The sequence below is a fragment of the Pteropus medius genome, unplaced genomic scaffold (genome assembly GCF_902729225.1).
Source record: "Pteropus medius unplaced genomic scaffold, Ma_sr-lr_union100, whole genome shotgun sequence".
Lineage (NCBI taxonomy): Eukaryota > Metazoa > Chordata > Mammalia > Chiroptera > Pteropodidae > Pteropus > Pteropus medius.
In genome coordinates, this window is record NW_024356249.1 from 10147579 (window position 1) to 10174352 (window position 26774).

Consider the following 26774-nt stretch of genomic DNA (forward strand, 5'->3'; position numbering starts at 1 on the left):
GTATCATTTTCCTTAAGGCCATTGGGAACAGAGCTGCCACTTCCTTGTTCCTTTTCCGCTGGCTGTCCCTGACTTCCCTCTGCTCTTGTGAGCCTTGCTCCGGGCCAGCTGAGGTCAGGTCTCAGCACTGGCTCACAGCCTCCCTGCCCGCTGCTGCCAACTGCTTAGGCCTTATTAGGGACCCACACTCCTGGGGAGAGAGGCTGCCCTCTCTCAGGGTGCAGGGAGAGTGGGCTGGAGGGACCTTTGTCCCTGCCTGGGTTAGGGGGAGGGGTGCCCTCTGACTAGCTGGCCTTTAGGCCGGAGGGAGAGGCTTCTGCAGGATTCGTGGCTCCGCCTTCCACATCCCTTTGCTTGTGAGCTTGGGGCCCATCCCCACCTCCCTCTGCTTCCCAGCTGCACCGAGGAGTGTCCCAGACTTGTGGGCTCTGTGGCCAGTTTCTTCACTTCCTCTCTTTGGCCCCCTCTGCCTGCTGAGCCCAGGGCCCAGCCCTGCCCCCAGCCCTGGCCCCTGCCCTGCTCCCTGCCCCTTCCCCCAGGCTCACCCCCCAGGCGAGGCCTGAGCTCAGGAGCTGGAAAATGGGCTGGGACCAGCCAACAAAAAGAAGCCTTGGCGTTTGGGGCTATGCCCAGGACTTCTGGGGTGGACAGGGATGGTGAGTAGAGTCCAGGAAAGAACACATAGGTGGAGGAGACTGGGAGCCTCTGAATTCAGAGACGGAGAGTAGCATCTATTTTATTTGTTATTTACTGAGCACTTAGCATATGCCAACCACTGCCCTAAATTTTTTATCTGCATAATCTCACCGCACCTTAATTGCAAGTTTATAAAGTAGATACCATGACACCCAGTTTACAGAGAAATTAAGACACGGAGAAGTGAGGGGTCTGACTAAGGGCATATGGAATCGACTAAGCAGAGATTTGAATCCAGGTCAGTCTGCTTTTCCTACAGACAGGCAAGAAAGGGAAAAAGCCGACTGGGAACCCCAGGGAGTTGGAGTAACCCAAGGGGGCAGGGACAGCAGCTGTCCCAGAGCTCCAGAGAGACAAATTTGTATTTATTTGCAGGGGCTCCTCTGGCAGCCTATGCTGATTTCACCCCCCACCCCTCCCAGCTTCCTGTGGGGCTGGGGCTGCTCTCGCCACTGCACCTCTGAGCCAGGGCTGGGCCTGGAGGGGGCTGGGACCCTGGGGTCGAGGTGCCCAGCAGGGAGGCAGGCACAGCCGGGAGCGATGACAGATTCCAGAAGCCCTCCCTGAACAAAGGCTGGATGGGAGGCGGCCTGGTGTGTCCCCACCCCGCCTCCCCCATAGCCTGCTGAGCCGAGACCACAGACAGCAGCCAGGCCTGAGAGCATGGCGGGGTTCAGGACCGCTCTGCTGCCCCTTGTCCTACAGCTCATGAGCCTGGCTCCAGCCCGGGCTGTGAGCAGAGGTAAGTCGGGGCGCAGAGGGCTCAGGGGCGGCTGGGCTGGACCCAGCCCTTGCTCAGATCAGTCTGAGGGGACAAGCTGTCTCTCCAGGCCCCGCTGAGGGGGCGCGTTGCCTCCAGTCCCTGGAGGAGCCAGCATGATGGGGGAGCACAGAGGGAGTCGAGGGGTCCAGGAGAGGGAGGGGCTTCCTGTTATGGCCTTGGGAGGAATTCCTGCAGGCAGCAGTGGGGCAGAGGCTGTCCTGGAATCCCGGAGTCTGAAGTTAATTATTTGTCTTGAGAAAGGGGGCCTGCTCTGGGAGCTGACTTAGAGTCTCACGCTGGCTCTCACCCAGCGGGACAGGCAGGAATAGACGGGTCAGGGAGGGGAACTGAGGACAGTTCCACGGGGAGCAACTGGGCTTTGTGCAACACTCAGGAGCTCTTTCTTCAGGTCTCTCCAGGCAAGGGACCAGCCTTATCCTGCCTGAGGGTCTCAAAGGACTGCCATCTTCTCCCTGACCCCCTAATTGTTCCTGTTTAAGCAGGTCTGGAGCAGGATCAGGAGGATGAGAGTCAAGATGGGGTGGAGGGTTTAAGATGCTGGGACCCTATCCTTGGCTGCCCTTCATGGGGCTAGGAAGTAAGCTGGGTATGGGAGCCACACCAAGACAGCATGGCATTCCAGGTAACCCTGTGCAGGGGAGGGGCATGGCAACGTGCAGAAGAGGTCTGAGTGCCTGTATCTGTTAGAACCCCGAATGTGGGGGATAGCAGGGCAGGCTGAAAAGGTGGGTGGCGCTTGCGAAACGTCACATTTGGACCTGCTGGTGGGAACCTGCAGGCGTGTGATTTAGAAAGGCCGCGTGGAGGGGAGCAGAGCAGGTGGAGGCAGGGAGGGCGGCTCTTGGCTTCGGCCTCCTGAGTGGAGACAGAAGCAGAGGAGAGGACAGGGGGCTGGGCTGGGGGATGGCTGCGTGCGACAGAGACCGATGGGGCTTGGGAAGGGTGCAGAAGTGGGAAGCAGATTTCTGAGTAGGTGGAGATAGCATTAACCAAGCCCAGGAACTTAGGCCAAAGCAGGTTTGGAAGAAAGAGGACAACTTAGGTTTTGGACGAGAATCTCCCACGCCCCTCCTCCTCTTGGTGGAGGCGGTGGGGTGGTGGGGGGAGGGCCTCATAAAACTAATGTTAACGTCTTCAAGAAAACCTTTAGCCACCCCAAGCCGGCCTCACCCGTGAGCCAGTGAGCCACCTGTGTGGGAAAGACCCTCCCCTGTCCCTCTTTCCTCTCACCTCCTCCCCCAGACTCCAGTGCCCCGCCCACCCCCATGTGGAGGTCTGTGGGATGGATGTCTGTGGAGTTAACTTGTCCTGCCCCCCACCCCCCCATCCTCCCACCTTTACTCTCCAGACTGCGGGAGAGGGGTCAAAGCAAGGTGAAAGTAGCTGTCTGCAACCTTAGACCTGAACTTCCCTCAACATAGTGCCACCTGGAACCAGGGAGAGGCTGTCTTCATTCAGCCCAGCACCTTGAAAGCCAGTGGGAGCCCTTCCAGCACCTGCCCCAAACCTTTCAGAAAATGCAGCCAGGTCTCACTTTCTGAAGCCCATCTTGCCCAGTGTGGGACCCCTAGGCCCCTCAGCCACAGGCCTGGAAACAGTGGCCAGGCTTGAGGGTGGGGACAGAGCGAGCTATTGCATCTCCTCCCTCCCACCTCCCCCTACCCCACCAGGCAACCTCCCAAAGTGATGCCCTTTCCGATAGGTGGAGACAGGCAGTTGGCGGCAAGGTTCACTCGCACCTGACTCCGGGCACTTTAAAGCAACCCCACCCACACTTCACATATCTGTCTCTTCCTGCACTTCAGCCTGTGCTGGCTTCTGGGCCCTCCCAGCGTGACATGTCAGTCCCCCCAAGCTGCCCCTGGACAAAGCCCTGGCCCAAGTGAGGATAAAAGACCCTGACATGCCCCCCATGGCTGGGAACCCCTGCAGAGTCAGGCAAGCTACAGGGAGGCCCTGGACTATATATTCCCTGCATCCCCAGTGGGTCAGGGTTCCTGGGGCTGGTACCAGGGGAATTGGGTCCCCTTCTTTCCAAAGGAGAGGGTTTTGCTATGTGGGAAAGCCGGTTGGGTCACTTTTGTCCACTTAAGGCTCCCTTCTCCTTCCACATGTTCACTCCAGCACCCTCACAGCTCCTACCTCCTTCCCTGCATGGTGGGTGGATAGGTGAATGGGGGTGGGGCACAGGGTGGCATCACTGGGAAGACAGAACCCAGGAAACCTTGCTAACCCCTCTCCCATAAGCCCACCGGGGATTCTTGTGCTTTCAGGCGGGGTCGCCCCCAGGGAGCCCCTGGGGCTTGACACCTATGACTACCAGCAGCAAGCCCCCGCCCACTCCTCAGCCCCTGCTGGGGTCCCCCAGGGGCAGTGGCGCCCCCTGGAGGAGCGGCTGGGAAGGCTAGAAGCAGAGGTGACTGAGCTCAAAGAACAGGTACCACTGGGGCCAGGCCTGGGCAGTGGGAGGGAAAGAGAGGAGCTGGGCTTGGGCGGCAGGGAAGGGGTGGGGGGTGGCGGCCAGGGGACCCTAAAATAGAATTTTGTTTTAAATGCACATGGAGAGGTTCTTATCTGAAGAAGTTCTTAGCATTGTTTCTTTCATAAAAATGGAGAACCTCCAGGATATCTGTTTTGTCGATTCAGACTTCCACATTCTTTCACGTTGCAAGCATTCTGGAGTACCTATTATGTAGAAGGCACCATCAGGAAAGATTTTGGATGGTTAAAGGTCTTTAACTGTTGGGGCTGGAGTGTGGGTCCCCTTCTGTCCAAAGGAGAGGCCTGGGGGCCCCACGCTCCCCTGGGAAACTGTTCAGCCCTCAGGCCCTGAGAACTGTGACTGTTTGAGCTGGGTGCTGACTGGAGTTGGACCCATCTCTGCTCTGGAATTGTCAGGTTTCCTTTTCATTCTGTCTCAGTTTTCACACCCCGTAAATCTGCGGGAGATGGTGGGGGAAGCTGAGCCAGGGCCTCTCCCTGCCTCGCTTTTTTCCCCAGAACAAGGACCTGCAGGCGAGGGTGAGGCAGCTGGAGTCCTGTGAATGCCGCCCAGCTTCTCCCCAGTGCTGGGGCCTGGGGCGGGCCTGGCCCGAGGGGGCTCGCTGGGAACCTGACCCCTGTATGACCTGCATCTGCCAGGATGGGGCCGCACACTGTGACCCTGTGCCCGGCCTGCCCCACTGCAGCGGTGAGTGCCATCCACCTGCCCTCTAGGGCCTGGACATGAGCCTAAGTGCCTGAGTGACGGCTCTATCTCTTCAGGCTGCAGCCACAATGGTCAGGCCTATGGTAATAGGGAGACTTTCTCCCCAGATGCCTGCACCACCTGCCACTGCCTGGTGAGTTCCACGACCCACCTGAATATCCTATACCTGTCCCCTCACCTGTCTGTCTCACTTTAGCTACCTGTCGCTGCAGCCTAGTGTGCCGAATGTTAAGTAATGGGGTCTGCCTGCCCCTCCCCCTCCCCTACCCCCGGCCTGGCAGCACATGGCCGTCAGCTCATTCTGAGTAGTTCTACTTCCTGGAACTCAGTCCCCATGCTCACGGCGGGGGCTCCCAGGCCCCTATGATTTGGGCCTGGCAAATGGTGGCACGGAGGACAGAGAGGATGGTGTCGCCCGCCGTCCTGCATTGCCCCCTCACCTGTGGATGTCCTCCAACTGCCCCTGTCAACTACCCGCCTGTTCTCTCTCACCTGGCTCCACATCCACCTTCTGGCCTTTTCTTCCTCACTCCATTGAGGAAGGCCCTGGTCCCCTTTCTAGGATCTCTCCACTCTGGGAATTTGCTGGCACCTGGAAGAAATGATTTCTGGGGTCAAGAGTGTCAGGAGGTGATGGGCTGGGGATAGGACGTCTCCTCCCTGCCCTCAGACCAAGGGCGGCTCACGTCCCCTGAGCCAGTTTAGCCTCTCGCTCCTCCGGCGTGTCCCAGCTTGGGGCGAGGTTTCGGGTCTGGAGGCCCTGCCCTCCGGGATTCTGATGTCTGCGCAGCCAGCAGTCTGCCTCCCCACAGGAAGGAGCCGTAACCTGTACCCAGAAGCCATGCCCAAGAGGACCCTGCCGGGAGCCAGGAGCATGCTGCCCACACTGTGAGCCAGGTCAGACTCCTGCCAGCCCCCGCCTTGCCTCCTGCACTTGTTCTGGAGCCCCCAGAGCCATGTTCTGCCACACGTCACAGGCCCAGAGGGTGCCTTGCCCACTCACTCTGCCAGTGGCTAGGGGATTTCGAAACCGAAGCACAGTCAGCAAATACTACCTCTGGCCTGGGACTAAACCAGAGGCCCTATAAGATCTTTTACCTGCCCTCGGGGAGCTTCTAATCTAGTTGAGAAGATAAATTTATAGCTAATATAATACAAGATTTAAGATCCAATGAACAGATTAAGAGGAGGTATAGAAAGGCAGTAAGCAGTTAATTGTCAGAAGAGAGGGCAGGAAGGCAGGGAAGGCCCACCCAGACTTGGTGTCAGGGTGGGCTTTACAGACAGTCGGCTGGATCTTCAAGAGAAAGGGGGATTTCACTTGAAGGAGACAGTACTTAAGGGCCCTCTGGGTGCAAGAACAAGGTGGGGGGAGGTGTGTTGCAGGAAAGCAGTCTGAGAAGGCCAGGAGAAACAGCCTGCTGCTATGAGCCTTGTAATTTGGACTTTCTTCTGTGGGCACTGGGGAGCCATTGAAAGTGGAAGCGCGAGTGTAGCATGTTCAAAGAGGTGTTTTGGGAATATTCATCTGATATGGGCTAGATGCAGAGAGAGCAGTTAGGAGGCTAGCACGGCAGTCGTCTAGGCATGGAACCAGGGATGGCACTGCACTGCAGAAGGAGGGGTGTTTTTAAAGAATGAGCAGGAGCTGGTGACTGGGTGGATCCCATGGAATACTGGGGAAGTAGGAGCACAGTAGTGCCAGCGACACGGAGAGAGAGCTGGGAGGAAGCGGAGGCAGCGCTCTGCCGGGCGGCATTACCGGCTCTTTGTCGGGGAGACAGGGTTGCCAGATATAGCAAATAAAAATACCGGATGCTCTATTAAATTTGAATTTCCGATAAACAACCTATACTTTTTTATTGTACATAAGTGATTTGGAACATCCTTATACTTCAAAAGTGTGGGTTGTCTAACTTATCAACGTAAGAATTGTCCAAATCTATAGAGAATTTTAAAAAGAGTTTATTCGAGCCCACACCGATGACAGTTGCTAGGAAGCAAGCTCTCAAAAGCTCTAAAGAATGACAGTTTTGGGGTTTCCCTTAGGCATTTGAAATTAGGGCGGGAACATAAAGCAGATCACACGGAGATGGGAGAAAGCAAGGCGGGGATTGGCTCCAGGATAGGTAAGGTCATGTGCCCTTCTGGAGGTGAGTAGGCTTATTCCAAAGGTGTGTTAACCTAGATGCGCAGACACAATGGACAGGGCTTGCTTAAGGCAAAGATAAAGCTTTTACCAAAGAACTGTATGCTTGGGTCATGACTACCCACCGTGACCTGCACAGTTAGGTCCCCCTGTGAGGTGACTTTCCATAAAACCCTTTTTTTCATACGCAATCTGAAATTCAAATTTAACTAAATTTTATCTACTCTACCCCAGGAAAAAATCTCATCTGGTAGTGGGAAAGGTGGATGTCTGGAAATGTAGCCTGGGAGTCTTGGCCAGAGATGAGGAGCAAAGTCTTGGGAGTTGATGGATCTCAAAGACAAGACAGCACACACACACTCACACACACACACACACACACACACGCACGCACACACACACACCCGTCCGTGGGACACGTGGTGCTTCGGGGCCACTGCTAGCCCATATGATGTCTTTGGCAGACTTTTTATAAAAGGCACCCTTCCTCAACAGTTCCATCTGTTGTAAAATAATGGAAATCTACTGAATGTGTTAGAGTCAGACACTTTACTGCCACCTGCTGTAAAATTGTAGTAAATACCAAAATCTTTGCTGTCTATCACCTGAATGGGGCCCCTTCGCTATGGCACCCTCAGGAGTGCTTTTGCCCTAGGACTCTGAGTCTCTTACTTAGAGGCCTGGCCTTGATTTTGCAGGCTGCCCTGGAGGTCACAGAGCTGGGGAAACATGGCAACTGGAGCCCTGTGTCACTTGCACCTGCCAGGTAAGGGAATCGGAGCCTGGCCCCAGCCACCACACTACCCTCGGCCTGGCAGTGTCAAGCCCGATCTGGCAGTCAGATAGGGCTGCTGCCGCTGCCCAGGCATTGAGGTCTGGAGCCTGCTAGGCCTGCTAGGCCAGCAGGGTGACTCAGTAACAGGCAGTGGAGAGGGAGGGAGGGCTCAGTGTCTGCCCCACAGGCAGGGACTGTGCGGTGCCAGGGGCCCTCATGCTCAGAGCTCAACTGCCTGGAGAGCTACACCCCACCAGGAGAGTGCTGCCCCGTCTGTCGGCCAGGTGACCGCCCCATCCTGCCTTGCCCCTCCATCCCCCGAGGGTCCAGTACCTACTTGGGGTTATACCTTCCCTTGGGTGATGTCTGCTCACCCTGCTCTCTGCTGACCAGCCTGTGATCCTGGCAACCCTCCCCAGGCTGTGAGTACGAGGGGCAGCTTTATGAGGAGGGGACCAACTTCCTGTCCAGCTCCAACCCTTGTCTCCAATGCTCCTGCCTGGTGAGTCCCCCTACAGCTTTACCCAGGCCCTGCTCCTCCTGGACGCCCACCACCCTGCCCCGGGGCCACTCTTTCAGTCCCTCACACGCCTTCCAAGGCCTGGCACCAGTGAGGTTCACTCTCTGTCCTGACCCTGTGCCCGACCCCTCCAAGGGTGCCCGACACCTGCCCACTCTGCTCTCTCTGGGAAGCAGACTCAGAGACTTTATAGCTGTTGTTACATTACAGAGAAGCCTGGTTCACTGTGTGCCCATGAAGTGCCCACCCAGCCCCTGCCCTGAGCCAGTCCTGAGGCCTGGCCACTGCTGCCCGATCTGCCAAGGTGAGCCCTACCCCTTCCCTGGCGGAGCTGCAGCTGGGCTGTCACACCATTTCTTCAACTCCAGAGCCCACTCCAACGGCTCTGACCTAGGGGTTTGGTCAGTGGGGCCGCCATGCCCGGCCATGCCTGCTCTAGAGGCGGAATGACTGAGCTCAAATTCTGCCCTTGCCACTTCATGGCTATGGGCCTCTGAGTGAGCTACTCTGTGCCTCGATTCCCCTTTTGTAAGGCGTAGATAATGATATTCTATGTTAGTAATGTTGACTATTATCCGCTTTGTGCACATAAGACCCAGGGTAGGCCTTCGAGGCAGACCACTAGAGAGTGACACTGAGTCACATACCAATACTGTCGCAAAGGCAGAAATAGCAGCAGGCACCCGGTACTATGGAAACTCAGAGGAAGGAGAACTAATCCAGCCTGGGCAAAGGAGGAAAAGCATCCTGGAGGCAGCGTGTCCTGAACAAACCTTAAGGATAAAGAGCAGTTACCTAGGTGAAGGGTGAAACAGGGCAGAGAGCATCCCAGAAAGAGAGGGCAGCTAGAGCAAAGGCTTGGGACTGACACTCAGTGTGAGGTGGGTGGATGTTAGGTGGGAAGGTGCAAGCAGACAGGAATGGCCTAATCTTACAGTAAGAGGTGGGAGGGGCCAGAGAGAGAGGGTGGGGGGGGGGCAGGGGGGCTTGGCCGTGCTAAGTCCTGGAAGGCCTGGAAGGGCAAACTAAGGAGCTTGGCCTTACCCAGCCTGGGACACTGGGAGTCGCCAAGGGGTCTAGGCAGAGGCGTGACCTGGTCTGGTCTGGGCTCAGAGGCGCGCCCTCAGAAGGATGGAGGAGGATGGGGGCGGGCTAAAGCTGGGATCCCGGCTGGCTGCTGCCAGGCCTCCTCTTGGCCCCTCTCTCTCCCAACCCCAGGCTGCACAGAAGGTGGCTCTCACCAGGAGCATGGCCAAGAGTGGACTGCACCTGGGGACCCCTGCCAGATCTGCCAGTGCCTGGTGAGCCTCAGTGCTGCTCCTGGGCTTGCCCCAGCCCTCCTCTCCCCCAGGCCCACCATATTTATCCCTTCGTTCCACTGAGCACATCCCAAAGGCTCTGTGAGGGGACAGAGATGGAGAGGAGCTGATCCTGGGAGCTGTGAGGGTGGGAGTGGAGTCGTGCCTGCCTGTATGCTGAGCTCTGAGCACAGGAGTTGATATCACAGGTTTGTGAACGGAACTCAAGGAGCTTACAGGCTACAGAAGTGAGGCAGGGCAGGATGCGACAGGTGGCAGCTCTAGGGAGGGACGAATGCAGATTGACTTGAGGCATCTATAACCGTGTTGTGTGATCAGTAGCCACAACTGCATGTGGCCACTGAGCCCTTGAAATGCAGCTATTCAACTTGAGATGGGCTAAAAAGCATAAAATACGCACTGGATTTCAAAGCTTTAGCAGTAAAGAGAGGAATGTAAAATATCTCATTCATACTTTGTGTTGATTATAGATTGAAATAACATTTTGGATATATTGGGTTGAGCGGTATATATTATTAAAGTCTAGTTTCATTTGTTTCTTTTTATTTTTTGAAATTTAGGTACTAGAGAATTTGAAACGACATATGTGGCTTGGGTTATATTTCTGTTGGGCAGCACAGCTGTAGAAAATCTTCATGGAGGGGTAATGTTTACCTGGGTCTTAAAGGGCGAGTAGGATTTGAGCAGAGAGAAATGGGGAAAGATACCCCAAGGTGATGGTGTTTGGAGGTGGGGCCTTTAGAAGTTGAATCGGTCATGAGGGTGGAACCTCGTGAATGAGATCCGTGCCCTTACAGCACCCTGGCCCCCTTCCACAGTGTGAGGACACAGCCAAAAGACAGCCACCTATGAACTAGGAAGCAGATTCTCACCAGACACTGAAACTGCTGGTACCTTGATCTTGGACTTTTTGACTTCCGTAACTGTGAGAACTAAATGTTTTTGATGAGCCACCCAGTCTATGGGATTTCATTCCAGCAGCCCAAATGGACTAGGATGCCAGGTGTAGGGAACAGTCAGGGCAGAGCCTGGGGGATGAAGGTAGAGACACGAAGGCCTAGCGTCCAGGCAGGGTACATGCTGAAGAGGACTGTATTTCATGGGGGCTGAGGCCAGCCACAGAATGACAGCCTGCCAAAGACTAAGGACTCCATTGTGAAGGCCTTGGGGCCCCTTTGTAATCCTGTGTTTCCCCTCCCTGTTCACACTGACCGCCCTCACACACCGGTGAGAAGAGCCACTGGCTGCCCAGACACTAACGGGGCTGAGGACAGGCATGAACTCCAGGGCTGGGGTCTGTCGGAGAGAGGCCATGGGGAGTAGCAACAACCACTGTTTATTAACCGCCAGCTTCCAGAAGTGGAGGCCATACCAGACACCTTACCTCATCTGCATAAGAAGGACAGAAATACTATTGTCCCTTTTTTTTCAGATGAGTAAACTGAGTCAGGGAGAAGTTAAGGACAAGCTAGGTCATACACCGTATTAGTTTCCTAGGGCTCCCATAACAAAGTACCACGGATGGAGAGGCTTAAATAACAGAAACGTGTTGTCTCATGGTGTGGAAGCCAGAAGTTCGAGATGAAGGCGTGGCAGGGCTGGTCTCTTCTGAGGGCGGTGAGGGAGCCTCTCCCCTGGCTTCCGGTGGTTGGTGGAAAGCTTTGGTGTTCCTCTGCCTTCATCCTCACACGTTGCTCTCCGTACGTGTGTGCGTGTGTGTGTGTCTAAAGTTCTCCTTTTTATAAGGACACCAGTCATCGGCTTAGGGGCCAACCCGCCTCATCGTAACTCATTACATCTACAACGAACCTTTTTCAGAATAAGGTCACATTCTGAGGTAGTGGGGTTAGGACGTCAACATATGAATTTGCGTGTAAGGTGGGGGCACAACTCAACTCTTACCATCTAATAGTGGAGAGCTTGCAGTCAAACACTGTTTCTGCCACTTGGCTGAACTCTGATGACCTCCTTCTCCTGTCCAATCTGCACCCTACCAGGAGGGCCACATTCAGTGCCGCCAGCGAGAATGCTCCAGCCTGTGCCCATACCCGGCCCGGCCCCTCCCGGGCACCTGCTGCCCCGTGTGCGACGGTGAGTCAGCAGGTGGAGCCTGGAGGGGCTCAGAAAGCTGATTGACAGCCCGGCCTGGGTCTCCCAAGAAGACCAGGACATGGGGCAGTGATGGAACCCGAGGAGGGTCTAAGGCACTCTCTTCCCAACAGGCTGTTTCCTAAATGGGCGGGAGTACCGCAGCGGGGAGTCGGTGGGCTCCGGGGACGCCTGCTCGCACTGCCGCTGTGCTGTGAGTGTGGCTGCCCAGCCGGGAGGGCCTGGCTTCTGGGCCTGCCTCTCCAATGCTGACCAGGCCCTGTTGTCAGAATGGGAGTGTCCAGTGTGAGCCTCTGCCCTGCCCAGTTGTGCCCTGCAGACACCCAGGCAGGATTCCTGGGCAGTGCTGCCCAGTCTGTGCAGGTGAGTGGGGGTCTTGAGTCACTGGGTGAGGTGTAGACACCGGTCAGAGTCTCTGGGTGTGTTTGGGGGAGGATTGCTTCCTTCGGACCTACAGGAAGCCCCCTTGAACTAAAGTACAGGAGAAATCTTTTACAATCCTAAGCTCCTGTCTCTACTGATGAGGGATGAGTTCTTACCTTCTCGTGGCAAACTGGGCACTCTAGTGGGGCCCTTGCTCCTGGGAGAGGCTGGCAGGAACCCATGAGGACATGGACGGCTGTCCTCATCAGGGCGGAAGGTGGATGTTAGGGTTGTGTGAGGCTTCCCCATCAGCCTCCAGCCCTGTCCCTCAGTTCCCCTGTCCTGCTCAGGCTGTGAGTACCAGGGACACCAGTATCAGAGCCAGGAGACCTTCAGACTCCAAGAGGGTGGCCGCTGTGTTCGCTGCTCCTGCCAGGTACAGTCTTGCTGTCTCAAGTCCCAGATCTGTCTCCTCCTTGAGGGCCTCTCACCCAGTCTTCATCCTAGGCTGGCGAGGTCTCCTGTGAGGAACAGGACTGCCCAACAGCCCCCTGTACCCTGTCCGATTCTGGCCCCCAGATGTGCTCAGGTGTGTGTGGGGGGGATGGGTGGGGAGAAATAGCTACAAAGGGGTGCTGCTTCCGAAGGCTGGAGATGGAGGGGTATTCCTTCACAATAAAGGGGGGCATTGCTAAGTCCGTCAACCCTTCCAGAGTATATTCAGAGGATGCCGTGAGGATGGCAAAGCTAAGGTCCTGGGAAGGGTCCTGTGGTCTGGGATGGACAGGGTTAGGTGAAGGTGTCCAGGTCGCCATGGTGACAACCCCCTTCCTGTAGCCTGCGTACTCAATGGAGAGGAGTTTGCTGAGGGGGTCCAGTGGGAGCCTGATGGTCAGCCGTGCACAGCCTGCTCCTGTCGAGATGGGGTGCCCACGTGTGCGGCTGTGCTCTGCTCCCCAGCTCCCTGCCAGCACCCCACCCAGGCCCCTGGTGAGTGCTCCACCCTGATCTAGCTTTCATCTCCTGCTTTGCTCAGCCCACTCTGATCAGCTGGTCTCTGATTGACCTGTCCCACCCAGGTGCCTGCTGCCCCAGGTGTGAGAGCTGCACCTACCATGGCCAAGTTTATGCCAATGGGCAGAACTTCACGGACTCAGACAGCCCTTGCCACACCTGCCACTGCGAGGTACCTCCCCAGGCTCACCGCTGCCCTGCTGCACCCCTCCTGGGGCTCACCCCCCTTGTCCTCTCTCCTGTTCTTAGGATGGGACCGTGAGGTGCTCCTTGGTCAACTGTCCACCCACAACCTGTGCCGAGCCCCAGAGTGGCCCTGGCCAGTGCTGCCCGAGGTGCCCAGGTATGTGCTTACTGCACCTGTCTGGCTTGGGGAAGCCTTGGATTGACCCTGCCCTCCCACGGCCGAACGGTCACCTTAGAAAGCAACAGCCTTCCAAGTTGTTTTCAGTCTGACACAGCTTGGGACTCACAAGACACGGCTGGGAGGGAGAGAAGAGACTCGTTTATCCCTCGCGCCACCATGCCACCCTTCTTTCCCATCCTATCTTCCTCTTCCAATACCCCACCACTCAGACGCAGTCATACGTCTACCTGTATAATGCATGTTCATGCAACGAACATTTGGGTGTGCCAGGAGGGAGACTGGGTGCCTGGATGCAGTGTGCCCGAACCCTGGCCTGCACGGGGAGTGTTCTAGGGTGCGAATCACAAACACAGGCACGTGCATGCGTGAGCTCTTCAGCTTTTCACCCTCAGAGGCACACACATCGCCAGTAGGTGAAGGGGGGACTAAATGCACACACACACACACACACATACATACGCACATACACACGCACACGCACACGCACAGCGTGTGCTCAGAGGACGACCATGTCTGCACCATAGCGCCCCTCCTCTCCCTGCATGGGGACGGCATCCACAGGGCACTTCTGCAGTGGCTCTGAACTCCGAGCAGCTGCCAGCAGCGTCAGCCTTTGCCCCTGCTCATGCCCCACCCCCTGCCCAGACTGCATCCTGGAGAAACAAGTGTTTGTGGATGGCGAGAGTTTCTCCCACCCCCGAGACCCCTGCCAGGAGTGCCGGTGTCAGGAAGGCCAAGCCCGTTGCCAGCCTCGGGCCTGCCCCAGGGCCCCCTGTGCCCACCCGCTGCCTGGGCCCTGCTGCCAGAATAACTGCAATGGTGAGGCCGACAGGATGGGGGAGGGGGGGACAGTCTCCTGGCCCCATCTATGGACATTTAGGGCTTGGGAGGACAGCATGACCTAGAGTAAGTAGGTCCTCTCCCAGGCCTATAGCTGTCCCCTTCCCCAGGCTGTGCCTTCGGTGGGAAAGAGTACCCCAACGGAGCAGACTTCCCCCACCCCACTGCCGCCTGCCGCCTGTGTCACTGTCTGGTGAGTCTGCCACTTGGATGGGAGGGGGAGTCCAGGGGAGTCCGGGAGGGACTTGAGGAGGCCAGGGTAGGTCCGCCACAGTGGGGTGGGAAGGGATGGGGGTCTCCTTGGCTCCCACCACTAACGCTGCCTGCCTGGTCCATCTCTCCACGCAGAGCGGCAACGTGCAGTGCCTGGCTCGTCGCTGTCCTCCGCTGCCCTGTGCAGAGCCGGTCTCGCTGCCAGGAGAGTGCTGTCCGCAGTGCCCAGGTAAGAGCTGCACCCCTTGGCGGCTCCTCCCGGAGGGGCCCCCTCCGCAACCTCTCCCTGGTCTCCCCATGATACAGGCTCTCTCACCTCAGCCTCCCTCTCGGGTTGTCCGCTGCCGGGGGGCTTGGTCCCCGCGCGCCACCAGGAGCATTTCTCCCCGCCTGGCGACCCCTGCCGCCGCTGCCTCTGCCTGGACGGCTCCGTGTCCTGCCAGCGGCTGCCCTGCCCACCCGCACCCTGCGCCCACCCGCGCCGGGGGCCCTGCTGCCCCTCCTGCGACGGTAACGCCCCGGCGGCGCCCCCTTCAGGCCCGCAGAGCCCCTTGCATCCTCTTCCTCCGCGTCCTCCTTTCTCCAGCCCCAGACAGTCCCCTTCCTCGTGGTCCTGCCCTCCCACGTCGGAGTTCTCGCTGAGAATGTGGGGAGACAGTGCCCACTTCACGGGGCCTGGGAGGTCGTGGGCTTGGTAAACAGCCGCTGCCCTCTCGCCTGCCGCCTAGGCTGCCTGTACCAGGGGAAAGAGTTTGCCAGCGGGGAGCGCTTCCCTTCCGTCACCGTCCGGTGCCACGTCTGCCTGTGCTGGGAGGGCAGCGTCAGCTGCGAGCCCAGGGCCTGTGCCCCTGCACAGTGCCCCTTCCCCGCTAGGGGTGACTGCTGCCCTGCCTGTGATGGTGAGAGGCAGGGGACTGGGGGTTTGTGGGGGAGAACGGAAGGGCTGGGTCCCTCTTACTGCCTTAGAGTGGATACAAAATACTTATTACAGTAAGAAAAAAAAGCACTGGATTAAAGCCTGGATTTTCTCCTGCCTGTGATGCTGTTTGGCTGTGTGATTTTGGACAAGTCATATAACCTCTCTGGGCCTAATTTTCTCAATGTTTTAAAAAATACATTTTATAAATGTGAATTTTCGTAAAATGCACATAACATAAAATTTGCTACCTTAACAATTTTCAAAGTGTAACCTAATTTTAACTCCTGAAAAAAAAAAAAGAGATTGAATAAGACCAGTCTTCCAGTCTTCGTTCCCTCTTGTATTATCTTAGTAATTTTTTCTGAATATTCTCTACCAACTGTAACTTTATTTAGTATTTTTCTTCAAATGAATTCACTTTTAAATTTAAATTTATTTAGAAAGAAGTCTTTATATCACACTGCAAATGGAAAAATTAGATTTGTCAGGACTAGAATATTACCATAGAAATAAATACAATTAGAAATGAAATATTAAATTCGAGTCAGATGCTTTTGCCTGCCAAGGCTTTGAGCCTGAGACTCATCATCCTTCCCACCCCCACCTTCTATTAACTTCTTTAAAGAGGATTTTTATGTTCACAGCAACATAGAGAGGAAGGTGCAGAGATTTCTTGTATACTCCCTGCCCTCACACAGACACAGCGGCCCTCATTATCAATGTCCCAGTGTGGCACACTGGTTACAATTGATGAGCTTATGCTGACCCATCATTGTCACCCAAAGCACCCTCTCTTTTTCAAAAAGGAGGTCGGCAAGTGTCAGCGGCTAAGGGCAGGCTGCCACCACCCTGGGACCCTCTCCGCCTCTTTGATCAGAGGGCTCGAAAGAGCATGGGAAAGGGATGTCTTGGGTCCAGGCTACCTACGCCATCGCGAGCAATTCCCAGCTCTCCTCAGGCTGGGAAACTTGGTGCCTTCTGGCCCAGCAGTGGCCTGCTGGGTATTTGACAGATTTCATGTGTGTTTTCCCTATAGATTGGACAGGGGGATTTCTCTGCAGGACAAAGGGGAGGAAGTTTGCCATCTCCCCCCACCCCCTCTGTTTCGCCCACCAGCCTGGACCGAGCCCTCCCTCCCAGCCATAGCCAGGTCTCCGAGGCCTTGGACTCGGGCCTGACGCAGGGTCAGAGCTGAGGATTGCTGCCCTCTCACTCCTTTCTGCCCGCTCCCCTGCTTTTCTCTGTCCTCTCTCCAAGGCTGTGAGTATCTGGGGGAGTCATACCTGAGCAGCCAGGAGTTCCCGGATCCCCGAGAGCCCTGCAACATGTGTACCTGCCTCAGAGGCTTTGTGACCTGCAGCCGCCGGCCCTGTGAGCCTCTGGGCTGCAGCCACCCGCTCACGCCATCTGGGCACTGCTGCCCCACCTGCCAAGGTAGGACAGCACGTGTCCTTCCACTGCTCCTTCTGGGTTCCCAGCAGCTCGGAGTCACCTGGACCGGCCACCCTCACCCCTCCCTGAGATAACCACACGGCAAACCCACCCTGTGTTTTCATCAGACGCTGCACACTATATCCGTGCCCTCCTCTCCCTGCTGTCACTTCTCAGTGACAGTTATATCCACCACATAACGGATCCCTGTGCTTCCGGATCTTTCCGCTCTTAAATTGTCTCACCGGCTTCCTAAAAGATCACGTCGCGACTCGAAACCCTTCCACGGCTCCCACCGCTCTCAGGCGCACCCCAAGGGGCGGTCTCCTTCTCTCCTGCTTGCTTAGCCCACCCTCCGGAGCCCAGCCCATCTCTCACCTTCCTCTCCAGGTGTGCCCACCCCTCACGCCGTCTTCCCACGCTGGCCCGCACAGACGGCACGTTCTCAGCAGCCTGTGTCTCGCCTCCCGTCCTCCACTGCCTCACACGTGCAAACCTCGCTGCTTACAGCTCGGCTGACATCCTTCTCCCGCCCCTTACTTTCCCAGCCACTTTTCTCTCCCTTTCAGACTCCCTAAGCTTTGGTAGATGTCCCCAGGCCTGGCTGTGTGTGCGTACACGTGTGTGTGTGTGTGTGTGTGTGTGTGTGTGTGTGTGTGTGTATTGCGTTAGTGTGTGTGAGTGTGTGAGTGTGAGGTGTGTGTGTGAGGTGGCAGTGGAGGGTTCCATCGATGGCAGCTCTTCCCTTGCATTCCCCGCTCTGCCAGGATGCCTCTATCATGGGGTCACTGCTGCCCCTGGAGAGACCCTTCCTGACCCACTTGACCCCACCTGCTCCCTCTGCACCTGCCAGGTGAGGTGGCCCTTTGGGAACTTGATAAGCTTTCATCCCTGATCCTCCTCTCTGTCCAGGGGTTGTTTTCTCCACCCAGGTCTCCTGGGGTACACTGCCGGTGACATCTAAGGGGGCAGGATTAGATTCACTTCAGGTCTCCTGGGCCAAGGGAGGGGGGTTGGGGCCTGTAGGCCCAGGAAGGTTTCGTGTCTGGTGCCCTGGGGCAGTGTGTAGCCTGGTTTGAGTGTGTGATGACATGGGAGTCAGGAAGTAGCAATGTGGTCTCTCTCCAGGAAGGTTCCATGAGCTGCCAGAAGAAGCCATGTCCTCCAGCTCTCTGCCCCCACCCCTCTCCGGGACCCTGCTTCTGCCCTGTATGCCACAGTGAGCTGCTTTCCACATGCACCAGCCCCTCATGCCCTTCCCTGCCCCTCCTTTCTCCCTTTCTGCCGGGCCTGAGGTTGGACGGGGCAAGGTGGCACAGCACCTCCACTCAGGAAGCATGTCACCCACAGGCTGCTTCTCTCAGGGCCTGGAGCACCAGGATGGGGAGGAGTTTGAGGGGCCCACAGGCAGCTGTGAGAGGTGTCGCTGTCAGGTATGGTAGGGAGATGGCAGAGGGGGCTCGTGTGGGGTCTGGACCTAAGGAGCAAGTCGCTGAGTCTGCATCTCTTGCAGGCCGGCCAGGTCAGCTGTGTGCGGCTGCAGTGCCCCCTCCTGCCCTGCCCACTCCAGGTCACAGAGCAGGGGAGCTGCTGCCCGCGCTGCAGAGGTATGCCTGGCCGGTGGGGCTGCCACCTCACTTTGGCCCCTCCATCTGCCTTACCTCCCTGTCCACCCATCTAGCCCTCCCATCCCTCAGCCCTTGAGGAGACTGAGGTTTGGAGAGATGGAGTTACCTTGGGTATATGGTTAGCGATGGAGCCTTTCATTCATTGCACATGTATTTATTAGATGCCTGCTGTGTGCCAGGTACTGTTGCTGGTGCTGGGCTACAGTGGACACTGCCTGCTGCCTGGCATTTGGTCTAGCAAGCAAGCAGACGTGGGCGGGATTAGAGCCCAGGCGTTCTGACCCCAACCCAGAATCTTCCCCCTCCATCGCAGACAGAATATCTGCCCCAGGCCACCTTACCACCTCATCCCTGCAGCGTCCCCTCCCCTGCCAGGCCCACGTGCCCTGCCGACGACCCAGGGTGGGCGGTCAGGGGCAGACACAGAGAACCCAGACTCAGCGCTCATCTCTGCCCACCTGGGACACAGGCTGCCTGGCTCATGGAGAGGAGCGTCCTGAAGGCAGCAGCTGGGAGCCTCCCGGCAGCCCCTGCTCCTCCTGCACGTGTCACGAGGGCATCGTCACCTGTGCCCGCGTCCAGTGTGTCAGCCCCTGCGCCCAGCCCCACCAGGGGCCCAGCGACTGCTGCCCTCGATGCTCGGGTACGGGGAGTGGGTAGGCGTGGACGGCACAGAGGCAGCGCCCGTCGGCACCTCCCGGCCTTGGCGCTGGGCTGGGTGGCAGAGACAGGCTGTTTCAGCCATTTTTGCACGCCCTAATCCTGGGGGCTGGGGTATCTGGGGGGCAGAGAACCCCACTGCCGGCACTGCTGCCAGCCTGAAGTCTCCCTGGTCCTATTCTGCTCTTACTCCACCCCCCAAGACTGTGAGCATGAAGGCCGGAAGTATGAGCCAGGGGAGAGCTTCCAGCCTGGGGCAGACCCCTGTGAAGTGTGCATCTGTGAGGTGGGTGAGGGCCCTGCTGAGGGGCGGGGCACTATGAGGAGCAGGCACTATGGGGGTCAGAAACAGGAGTGTGTCCCTGTGGCCAGGAGGTGAGGCAGGGCTTGGGGTAAGGAGCCAGGAGGGCTGGGAAATCTAGAGTTAGACGTGGGCACTGATGCTGAGCGTGGGGTGGGTGTGTATAGGAGGTAGGGGGAGATACCTGGGACATGTTGGGGGGCCATGTTGGGGAAATTCCAGTTGAAGGGTAATGGGGAACCAATGGGAGGGTATTGAGCAAGCGGTGACACCATAGGTCAGGGGATGAGGCCTGGGAGAAGGATGGTGGGAGAGTGCCCGAGGGTCAGACGCCACATGAACATTCAAGCACAAATGACTGGAAAGAGAAGGGGACATCATCTCTGGGGATCAGGGCGTGCAGTAAGGAGCATGTCTAGGAAGACACTGAGTCTCTCTGCAGACTGGAGTCTGACGTGCCAGAGGAGGTGCAGCAGACAAATGGAGGGGCATGGACTCTAGGGGAAGAGGGTGGCTCTTGGCTTCCATGGCTTGGGACTCAGCCCCTGCTCACTCATTCCTGTTGTAGCTGCAGCCTGTGGGGCCTCCCAGCCTTCGCTGTCACCGGAGGCAGTGTCCCAGCCTGGTGGGCTGCCCTGCCAGCCAGCTCCTGCCCGCTGGGCCTCAGCACTGCTGCCCCACCTGTGCCCGTGAGTCCCTGGATGTGGGGATAAGGAGGGCAGGGCCACCATCCCCAGATGGCAGCTCTGCTCCGCAGTCCCAGCCCCAGCCCTTTTCTGAGTCCAGGGGACTGTTCTGGAAGTCCTTGCCCCAGCAGATGAGCCTTGCACCGCCACAAGGGGAACTGGGGAAGCTGGCGGGACCCTTTGACTCTGAAGCTCGGAGCAGTTTGTGGAGCATCTTGCCCAGCAGGTGGTGCTTCCGGGTAGCAGTTGTGCAGCTGCTGGCTTCTTGAGAGCAGTGATGTCAAGACCAGAGGGGCAGTGAGTGGCCTAGCTACAGAGGTGGAGGGTGGGGAGCTAGCTATTCTTATCAAGACAGCTAGGATGTGCTTCGAGGAAAGAGAAGGGGACTAATATTGATTAAGCTCCTACTGCATGCCATGCACCATGCACCATAGTTGGTACTTTCTTTTTCTTTTCTTTTTTTTTTTAGGCGAGGCAACCCTTGGTTGACCTCACAGATTGCAAGGACCTTGTCAGCTTACAATCCCTTATTTTTTATTTTTTATGCCTACAGCACCTGGTCTTCCTAGGTGGTCTCCCATCCAAGTACTAACCAGGTCCGACCCTGCTTAGCTTCCGAGATCAGACAGGATCGGGCTTGTTCAGGGTGGCATGGCCATAGACCCACACTTGGTTTTTTAATAAACAGTAACTCATTTAATTCTCACCATTGTCCAGTGAGGTAGGTATTATTACTATTATTTTTACAGATGGAGAAACAGGTTCAGAGCGGTTTGTTGACCTGTCTAAAATGGCATAGTCGCTGAGTACTGGCTAGGATTGTAACCTGGGTCCCTGGCTCTTTGTGCTTTCCTGTGCTCTTTTAGCCAGGCAATATGAAGGAAGTGGGAATTTGGGGCAGGTTGGGTAGCCGGCTGGTCTTTAGAGACCTCAGGCTGAGGGAGCCGCACGTTTTCAGTTTGCAGGCCCCCACCCTAGTAGCCTAGCAAAGTTCCTTTTCAAAAGTCTAAACTTTTCTTTGCTGAACCAAAGGGAAAAGGGATTTATCCTTCCTAGAGTCAAGGTGCTGAAGACACGGCTATGCCCTGGGCCCAAGAAGTCTGGGGGTCGAGCGGGTCAGTGGGATCGACCAGGCTTTCCTGCCCTGCTCTGCCCTTCTCCCCGCCACATCGCATTCTCGCCTCCACAGAGGCCCTGAGTAACTGCACGGAGGACCTGCTGGGGTCTGAGCTGGCCCCGCCAGACCCCTGCTACTCCTGCCAGTGCCAGGTGAGCCCTCCTGCCTTGGGGACTCCCGAAGTCCCCTCTTCTTCCTCCTCTGTGGTCTGTGGCTGACTCCACTCCTGCAGCAGGTCTGGGCTTCCCACTCACTCTGACATTTGCCTGCTTGTCCTGAATGTCACATTCTGCCGAGGCTCTGTACCCTCCCTTCTGTTCTCTACCTATGGTGTTCACATGCCCTTCCACAGGACCTGACCTGGCTCTGCATTCACCGTGCCTGTCCTGAGCTCAGCTGTCCCCCATCAGAGCGCCATTCCCTTCCTGGAAGCTGCTGCCCTGTGTGTCAGGGTAAGTGCCCAGCCTTGGCCTGGACCCTCAGAGCATGAACCCAAGAAGGAGACAAGAAGGGTGGCATCCATGGGCCAAGTAGGCAGTCCAGGGTCTGCACTCTAAATGCAGGCTTTGTTCTTTTGTAGAAATGGAGGGCTATTCATTGGGGTAGAGGAGAGATCCACGAGGCAGAGGGAGGCAGGGAATGAAGCCTGGATTTTCAGGGGCTGGCAGCAGGCCAGAGGAAGGTTCCAGCCTCTGGCTCTTCAGGCTTCCAAAGCCCTTTAGAGTCTCAAGCCCTGCCATCCAGTAGGCCATCTATATGCTGGTTGAAGAAATTAACATCATCAGGGTGCTGATTGAATGAGGAGGGCACCTGCTGCTGTGGGCCTTCAGGGTGACCTCCAGGGAGGTGGGATGCAGCTGGAAGGACGATGCTCTCCCAGCCCCATCTCTTCCCATCAGAATGTGTGGTGGAGGCCGAGGGCCGGAGAGTAGCGGATGGAGAGAGCTGGCGCCACCCCAGTAACGCCTGCATTACTTGTACCTGCCATGTGAGCTGCGGGCGGGAGGGTGGGGGTTGGTGGAGGACCTTATAGGTGGATAAGCGGGGAGCCTCAGGACACTGGTCCAGCAAATATGGAGTCTTTAGGGTAATTAGAGAAGGGCGCCCGCGCTGGGCGAGAAGGGCAGAGGTACCCCGCGCTAGGGCAGAGCTGAGGGTTGGACTTTATCCCCCGCTTCGTCAGGAAGTGGGTGTCCTTGTGGGGCAGGAGCAGAGAGAAAAGGGGCTGCTGCCTCAGACCTTGAGTCAGATGGTCCCCAGAAGTGTGAGACCAGAGACCCCAAGCCCTGCTGGAAGTCCCTAGAGCAAAGACGTCTGTCCTCAGTGGGGCCAAGTGGAGTGCCACCTTGAGGAGTGCCAGGCCCTCTCCTGCCCTCACGGCTGGGCGAAGGTGCTGGAGGCTGGCAGGTGCTGCGAGCAATGCCAAGGTGCGGGTCAGGACGATGTGGGGGAGGAGGGGCGAGACTCAGTATGAGGGACTGGCGGCTGATCCTCTCCCCTTCCCTGCAATGTCCCTTCAGCTCCTGCCCAGACGTGCTCGCATCAGGGCCGAGAAGTGGCCTCCGGGGAGGGCTGGGTCGTGGACGCCTGTACCAGCTGCTCTTGTGTGGCTGGCACCGTGCGCTGCCAGAGCCAGCGCTGCCCGCCGATCTCCTGTGGCCCCGTGAGTGCCGCGGTCTAGGGCGGTGGGGTTAGTGGGCATATAGCGCCGCCATCCTGGCGCAACCGAGAGGGCGGGAGGAGGATGGGCTTGGGCCGCGGTAGTAGCAGCGGAGCGGGAAGCGGGAGCCGGGAGCGGGCGGCTGGGGGCCCGGGGGCCTGCAGTTCCTGGAGTGGCCACGAGGTGGTGCCCTGAGTCCGCCTCCAGTGAATCCAGGAGCACGAGCGCTCCTCCGTCCTCAGGAAGGCTCTGGGTGGGGCTCCGCCCGGAGGGCGGCGTGTCTGACCGCGTCTGGGGCTGAGGCCAGGACAAGGCCCCCGCCCTGAATCCCGGCAGCTGCTGTCCCCACTGCCTGCCCCGGCCCGCTTCCTGCATGGCCTTCGGAGACCCTCATTACCGCACTTTCGACGGCCGCCTGCTGCACTTCCAAGGAAGCTGCAGCTACGTGCTGGCCAAGGACTGCCGTGGAGGGGACTTCAGGTGCACAGCTCCCTCTGCCGTCTCCCTAACCCCCTACACCCGTCCTTGCTGACCACTGAACCCGGGCCTCTCACACCACAGCGTGCACGTGACCAACGATGACCGAGGCCGAAGCGGCGTGGCCTGGACACAGGAGGTGACAGTGCTTCTGGGAGACATGGTTGTGCAGCTACTGCAGGGCGGGAAGGTCACGGTGAGCAGAGCTGAGGACCCGGAGAAAGGTGGGTCTCACGCTGTCCACTCGTCTTTCCTGAGATCGCCCCTCCCGCCTCCCTTCTCCTCCAGGTGGATGGACGCCCCGAGACCTTGCCCTTCCTGAAGGAGCGGCTGCTGTACGTGGAGCTGCGGGGACGCACTGTGATCCTGCACGCCCAGCCGGGGCTCCAGGTGCGGCCAGGGCGAGTGTGGCTGGGGAGCCTTGGGCCTGCTCAGGCTTCTGTTATCTGTAGAGAAAGTAGGAATACGAGCTATGTCCCGGGCCAAACGAAGCCAGAGAGGTGAGAGAGTTCTGCTAGATTCTGAGGGGAGGAGAGGAATCAGGGTCAGAGACCTCCAGGTGCACTGAAAGGAGTTCTGAGCCTGGTTTCTAACCTTGACTCAGCCACCAACACACTGGGGCTCTTAGGCCAGTACCAGTCCTCTCTGGGCCTCAATTTCCTCATTGGTAAAATGGGGGAAGGGTTAATAGGGAGAGAACGTCAACTAAGGTCTCCTAGGTGGTTCAGGGTTCCTTCCATGTCAAAGTAATTCACTTCCCTGCCCCCAGCAAAAAGCATAATTTGTAAATTCATAAAATAAGATTTGTCGTCTACGTCCATGCCGCCCAGAACACGCCGGATCCCGTCTGATCTTGGAAGCTAAGCAGGGTCGGGCCTGGTTAGTACTCGGATGGGGAGACCACCTAGGAAGACTGGGTGCTATAGGTGAAAAAAAAAGTAAAAATAAGACTTGTCTACACTTACAATCCAGACTCTAATTGTGCTTTGTCCTCTGTAAGGCCCGAATGCCCACGAGATAGCGAATCTCAGGAGAAGGTGCCTTCCTGGGGCTTGTGGGTGGCTCTTCACAGCTCCCAGAGCATGTGCAGACTTGGCCTTGGTCAGGACAGCCTGGCTTCCATCCGCCCATTCTCCTTGCCGACACCAGGGGGCGGGCAGACACAGAGAATGCGGCCTGGATGGCCCGTGGGCTTCCTGGGGTCCCTATTTTTCCCCACTCCCCAGTCCCAGCCTCTCTGCGCAGGTGCTGTGGGATGGGCAGTCCCAGGTGGAGGTGAACGTACCAGGTTCCTACCGGGGCCAGATTTGTGGGCTTTGTGGGAACTTCAATGGCTTCGCCCAGGATGATCTGCAGGGCCCCGAGGGGCTGCTCCTGCCCACTGAGGCTGCATTTGGGAATAGCTGGCAGGTGAGTGGTACAGGATCCCGAATGGGAGGTTGGAGAGCGCACAGTTGAGCGTGAGCCTCAGAGCAGCCCTCCGGTATGGAAACGGGAGTAGGAGGGTAGACACGAGACAGGCCTTTTGGTTTTCAGGGTGGTCTGGGGGCTTCTTGCCTGCCATGGAGCTAGGGGAGGCAGGATGGCTGAAAAAGTCTCATCATCTGATTCCCCAACCCCTGCTTTGCTACTCACGGGCTGTGTGACCCTGAACAAATTACTTGCCTGCTCTGGGTCTTCGTTTTTGTCCCCAAAATGGGGACAAAGGAAAAGTGGATGATGCTTCCTTTGCTGTTCTTGTAAGGAGGTTTTTGAGGCTAAAACAAAACGTTGGGTAGAAATTGCTTTGAAGGACAGCACACAAATTTTAGCTGCTAGTAGACGCTGTCACACCAGAGCTACTTTCCTCACCTAGGTCCCAGAGGGGCCAGGACCTGGTCGGCCCTGTTCCAAAGGCCATGAGGTGGATCCGTGCCGGACGGCAGGTTACCGTGCCAGGCGTGATGCCAATGCCCGGTGTGGGGTGCTGAAGTCCTCCCCGTTCAGTCGCTGCCACGTTGTGGTGCCACCAGAGCCCTTCTTTGCTGCCTGCGTGTATGACCTGTGTGCCTGTGGCCCTGGCTCCTCAGCCGATGCCTGCCTCTGTGATGCTCTGGAAGCCTATGCCAGCCACTGTCGCCAGGCAGGGGTGACGCCTGCCTGGCGGGGCCCCACACTCTGTGGTGAGGGGGCAATGCCCAGTGTGGGACAGGGAGGGGTGGGTACAGAGGGCTCAGGCCTGGACAGGGGAGGTATGGGGAGGGCCACAAGGGGCGAGCAGAGCAACTGGAGCACTGTGACCTTGTCTTCTACTGCACTTGCAGTGGTGGGCTGTCCCCTGGACCGTGGCTTCGTATTCGATGAATGTGGCCCGCCCTGTCCACGTACCTGCTTCAACCAGCACGTCCCTCTGGGAGAGCTGGCGGCCCACTGTGTGAGGCCCTGCGTTCCTGGCTGCCAGTGCCCCGCAGGCCTGGTAGAGCATGACGCCCACTGCATCCCACCTGAGGCCTGCCCCCCAGTCCTACTCACTGGAACCCAGCCACCCAGCACTGTGCCCAGCCCCAGGCGGGAGCCCCAGGGGGCATCCTGATCCAGGACGGCACCGACCAGGACTCATCATCCCCTTGGAGAGCAGCTTCCAACCTCACCACAGCTCCTGGGCACTGAGAGCCTGGGCCTGTGTCTCACAAAGACCCCGGCTGTGTTGAGTCAGAAGCAGTAAACTTGGGGCCTGCCCTGAGGCCACTGTGTGTGTGTGCTTCCTACTAGGGTGGTGACATGAGCTGCTGGAACATAGGGGCTAGAGGTCAGTGTCCCCAGAGTCAAAGTGGTAGCAGCTGTGGGGATTCAGCCCTAGACCTTGCTCACTCCTTGTGCCCGCATTCTGCACTGCCCCCACCTGCCACACCCCTGTGCTGCCCTGCAGTAGGCAGGAGGACCCGGGTGTCCTGGTCCCGGCCCTGTGTAAACATATAGCCGGCATGGCCCTTGGCCCTCATATGGGACCCGCTGTGGATCCAGGTGGAATCCTGCAGGGGCTGAGGTGCATGGAAGACAAGGCTCAGTTCCTACAGGACATACTTTTTCTTCTTGGTTTGGGGTATACCAAGTACTCGGTGGCCTCTATGGCGACTCTGAGAGCTAGTGACACAGGGACCCCATGCCTGGGGTGGGGACCAGGACCTTGATGAAATATGGACACATGTGCATGTGTACACACACACCCCAGAAACCCAGATAAACACGTACGGCACGTGTGCACAGCTGCTTGCATTCACAGCCACACCTACCCCTGATGGGTATGTGGGCAGGGGACACACATGCAACTTTCGAAGAAATCCTTGTAGGGGAAAGAACATGGGTTTGAAATAGAAAAACTATTTATTTGAAAAGAAAGCTCTCTTTTTAAAAAGAACTCTAATTTGAGTTCTTTTTGCCACCTACCAGCCGTGCAACCTTGGTGTGTTAGAGACCTAGGCTAAAAGATCAAGGGGGACCATATTCTCATTCCTGGGTCCCTAATATTTCAACAGGCGTAAAGGGAGAGTGTTGGGCT

At 57.4% G+C, this 26774-nt stretch overlaps 1 protein-coding gene, 1 non-coding gene and 1 pseudogene across 13 annotated transcripts; 2 read left to right on the top strand and 1 right to left on the bottom strand.

Annotated features, from left to right (window-relative positions):
• The first annotated feature begins 361 nt into the window (after positions 1-361).
• On the top strand, positions 362-25959 carry KCP (kielin cysteine rich BMP regulator). 12 transcript variants are annotated; one of them, XM_039860757.1, is made up of 43 exons: positions 365-934; positions 1072-1438; positions 3754-3917; positions 4481-4670; positions 4745-4821; positions 5501-5585; positions 7536-7603; positions 7800-7896; positions 8032-8114; positions 8343-8436; positions 9351-9433; positions 11449-11542; positions 11674-11753; positions 11830-11923; positions 12274-12359; positions 12431-12512; positions 12761-12913; positions 13003-13109; positions 13187-13280; positions 13950-14123; positions 14255-14337; positions 14493-14586; positions 14679-14867; positions 15086-15256; positions 16534-16710; positions 17475-17560; positions 17836-17926; positions 18058-18140; positions 18221-18314; positions 18805-18978; positions 19199-19281; positions 19865-19985; positions 21172-21251; positions 21452-21551; positions 21999-22087; positions 22424-22526; positions 22620-22757; positions 23062-23239; positions 23321-23432; positions 23525-23626; positions 24482-24646; positions 25092-25398; positions 25540-25959. In XM_039860757.1, the coding sequence occupies exons 2-43, from the start codon at positions 1360-1362 to the stop codon at positions 25806-25808; spliced, it is 5073 nt and encodes a 1690-aa protein (XP_039716691.1). In that variant the 5' UTR covers positions 365-934; positions 1072-1359; the 3' UTR covers positions 25809-25959. The 12 variants fall into 12 exon arrangements, 10 of the variants coding, with proteins under 10 accessions (XP_039716698.1, XP_039716696.1, XP_039716700.1 ...); XM_039860758.1 differs by having other exon boundaries at positions 365-1438; positions 22620-22762; positions 23067-23239; XM_039860759.1 differs by having other exon boundaries at positions 365-1438; positions 23321-23375.
• Positions 20527-20645, bottom strand: LOC120601414 (5S ribosomal RNA). Its single transcript, XR_005652439.1, has one exon. It is a non-coding gene; the product is annotated as a 5S ribosomal RNA (ribosomal RNA).
• Positions 24046-24165, top strand: LOC120601368 (uncharacterized; annotated as a pseudogene).
• Positions 25960-26774: the final 815 nt, after the last annotated feature.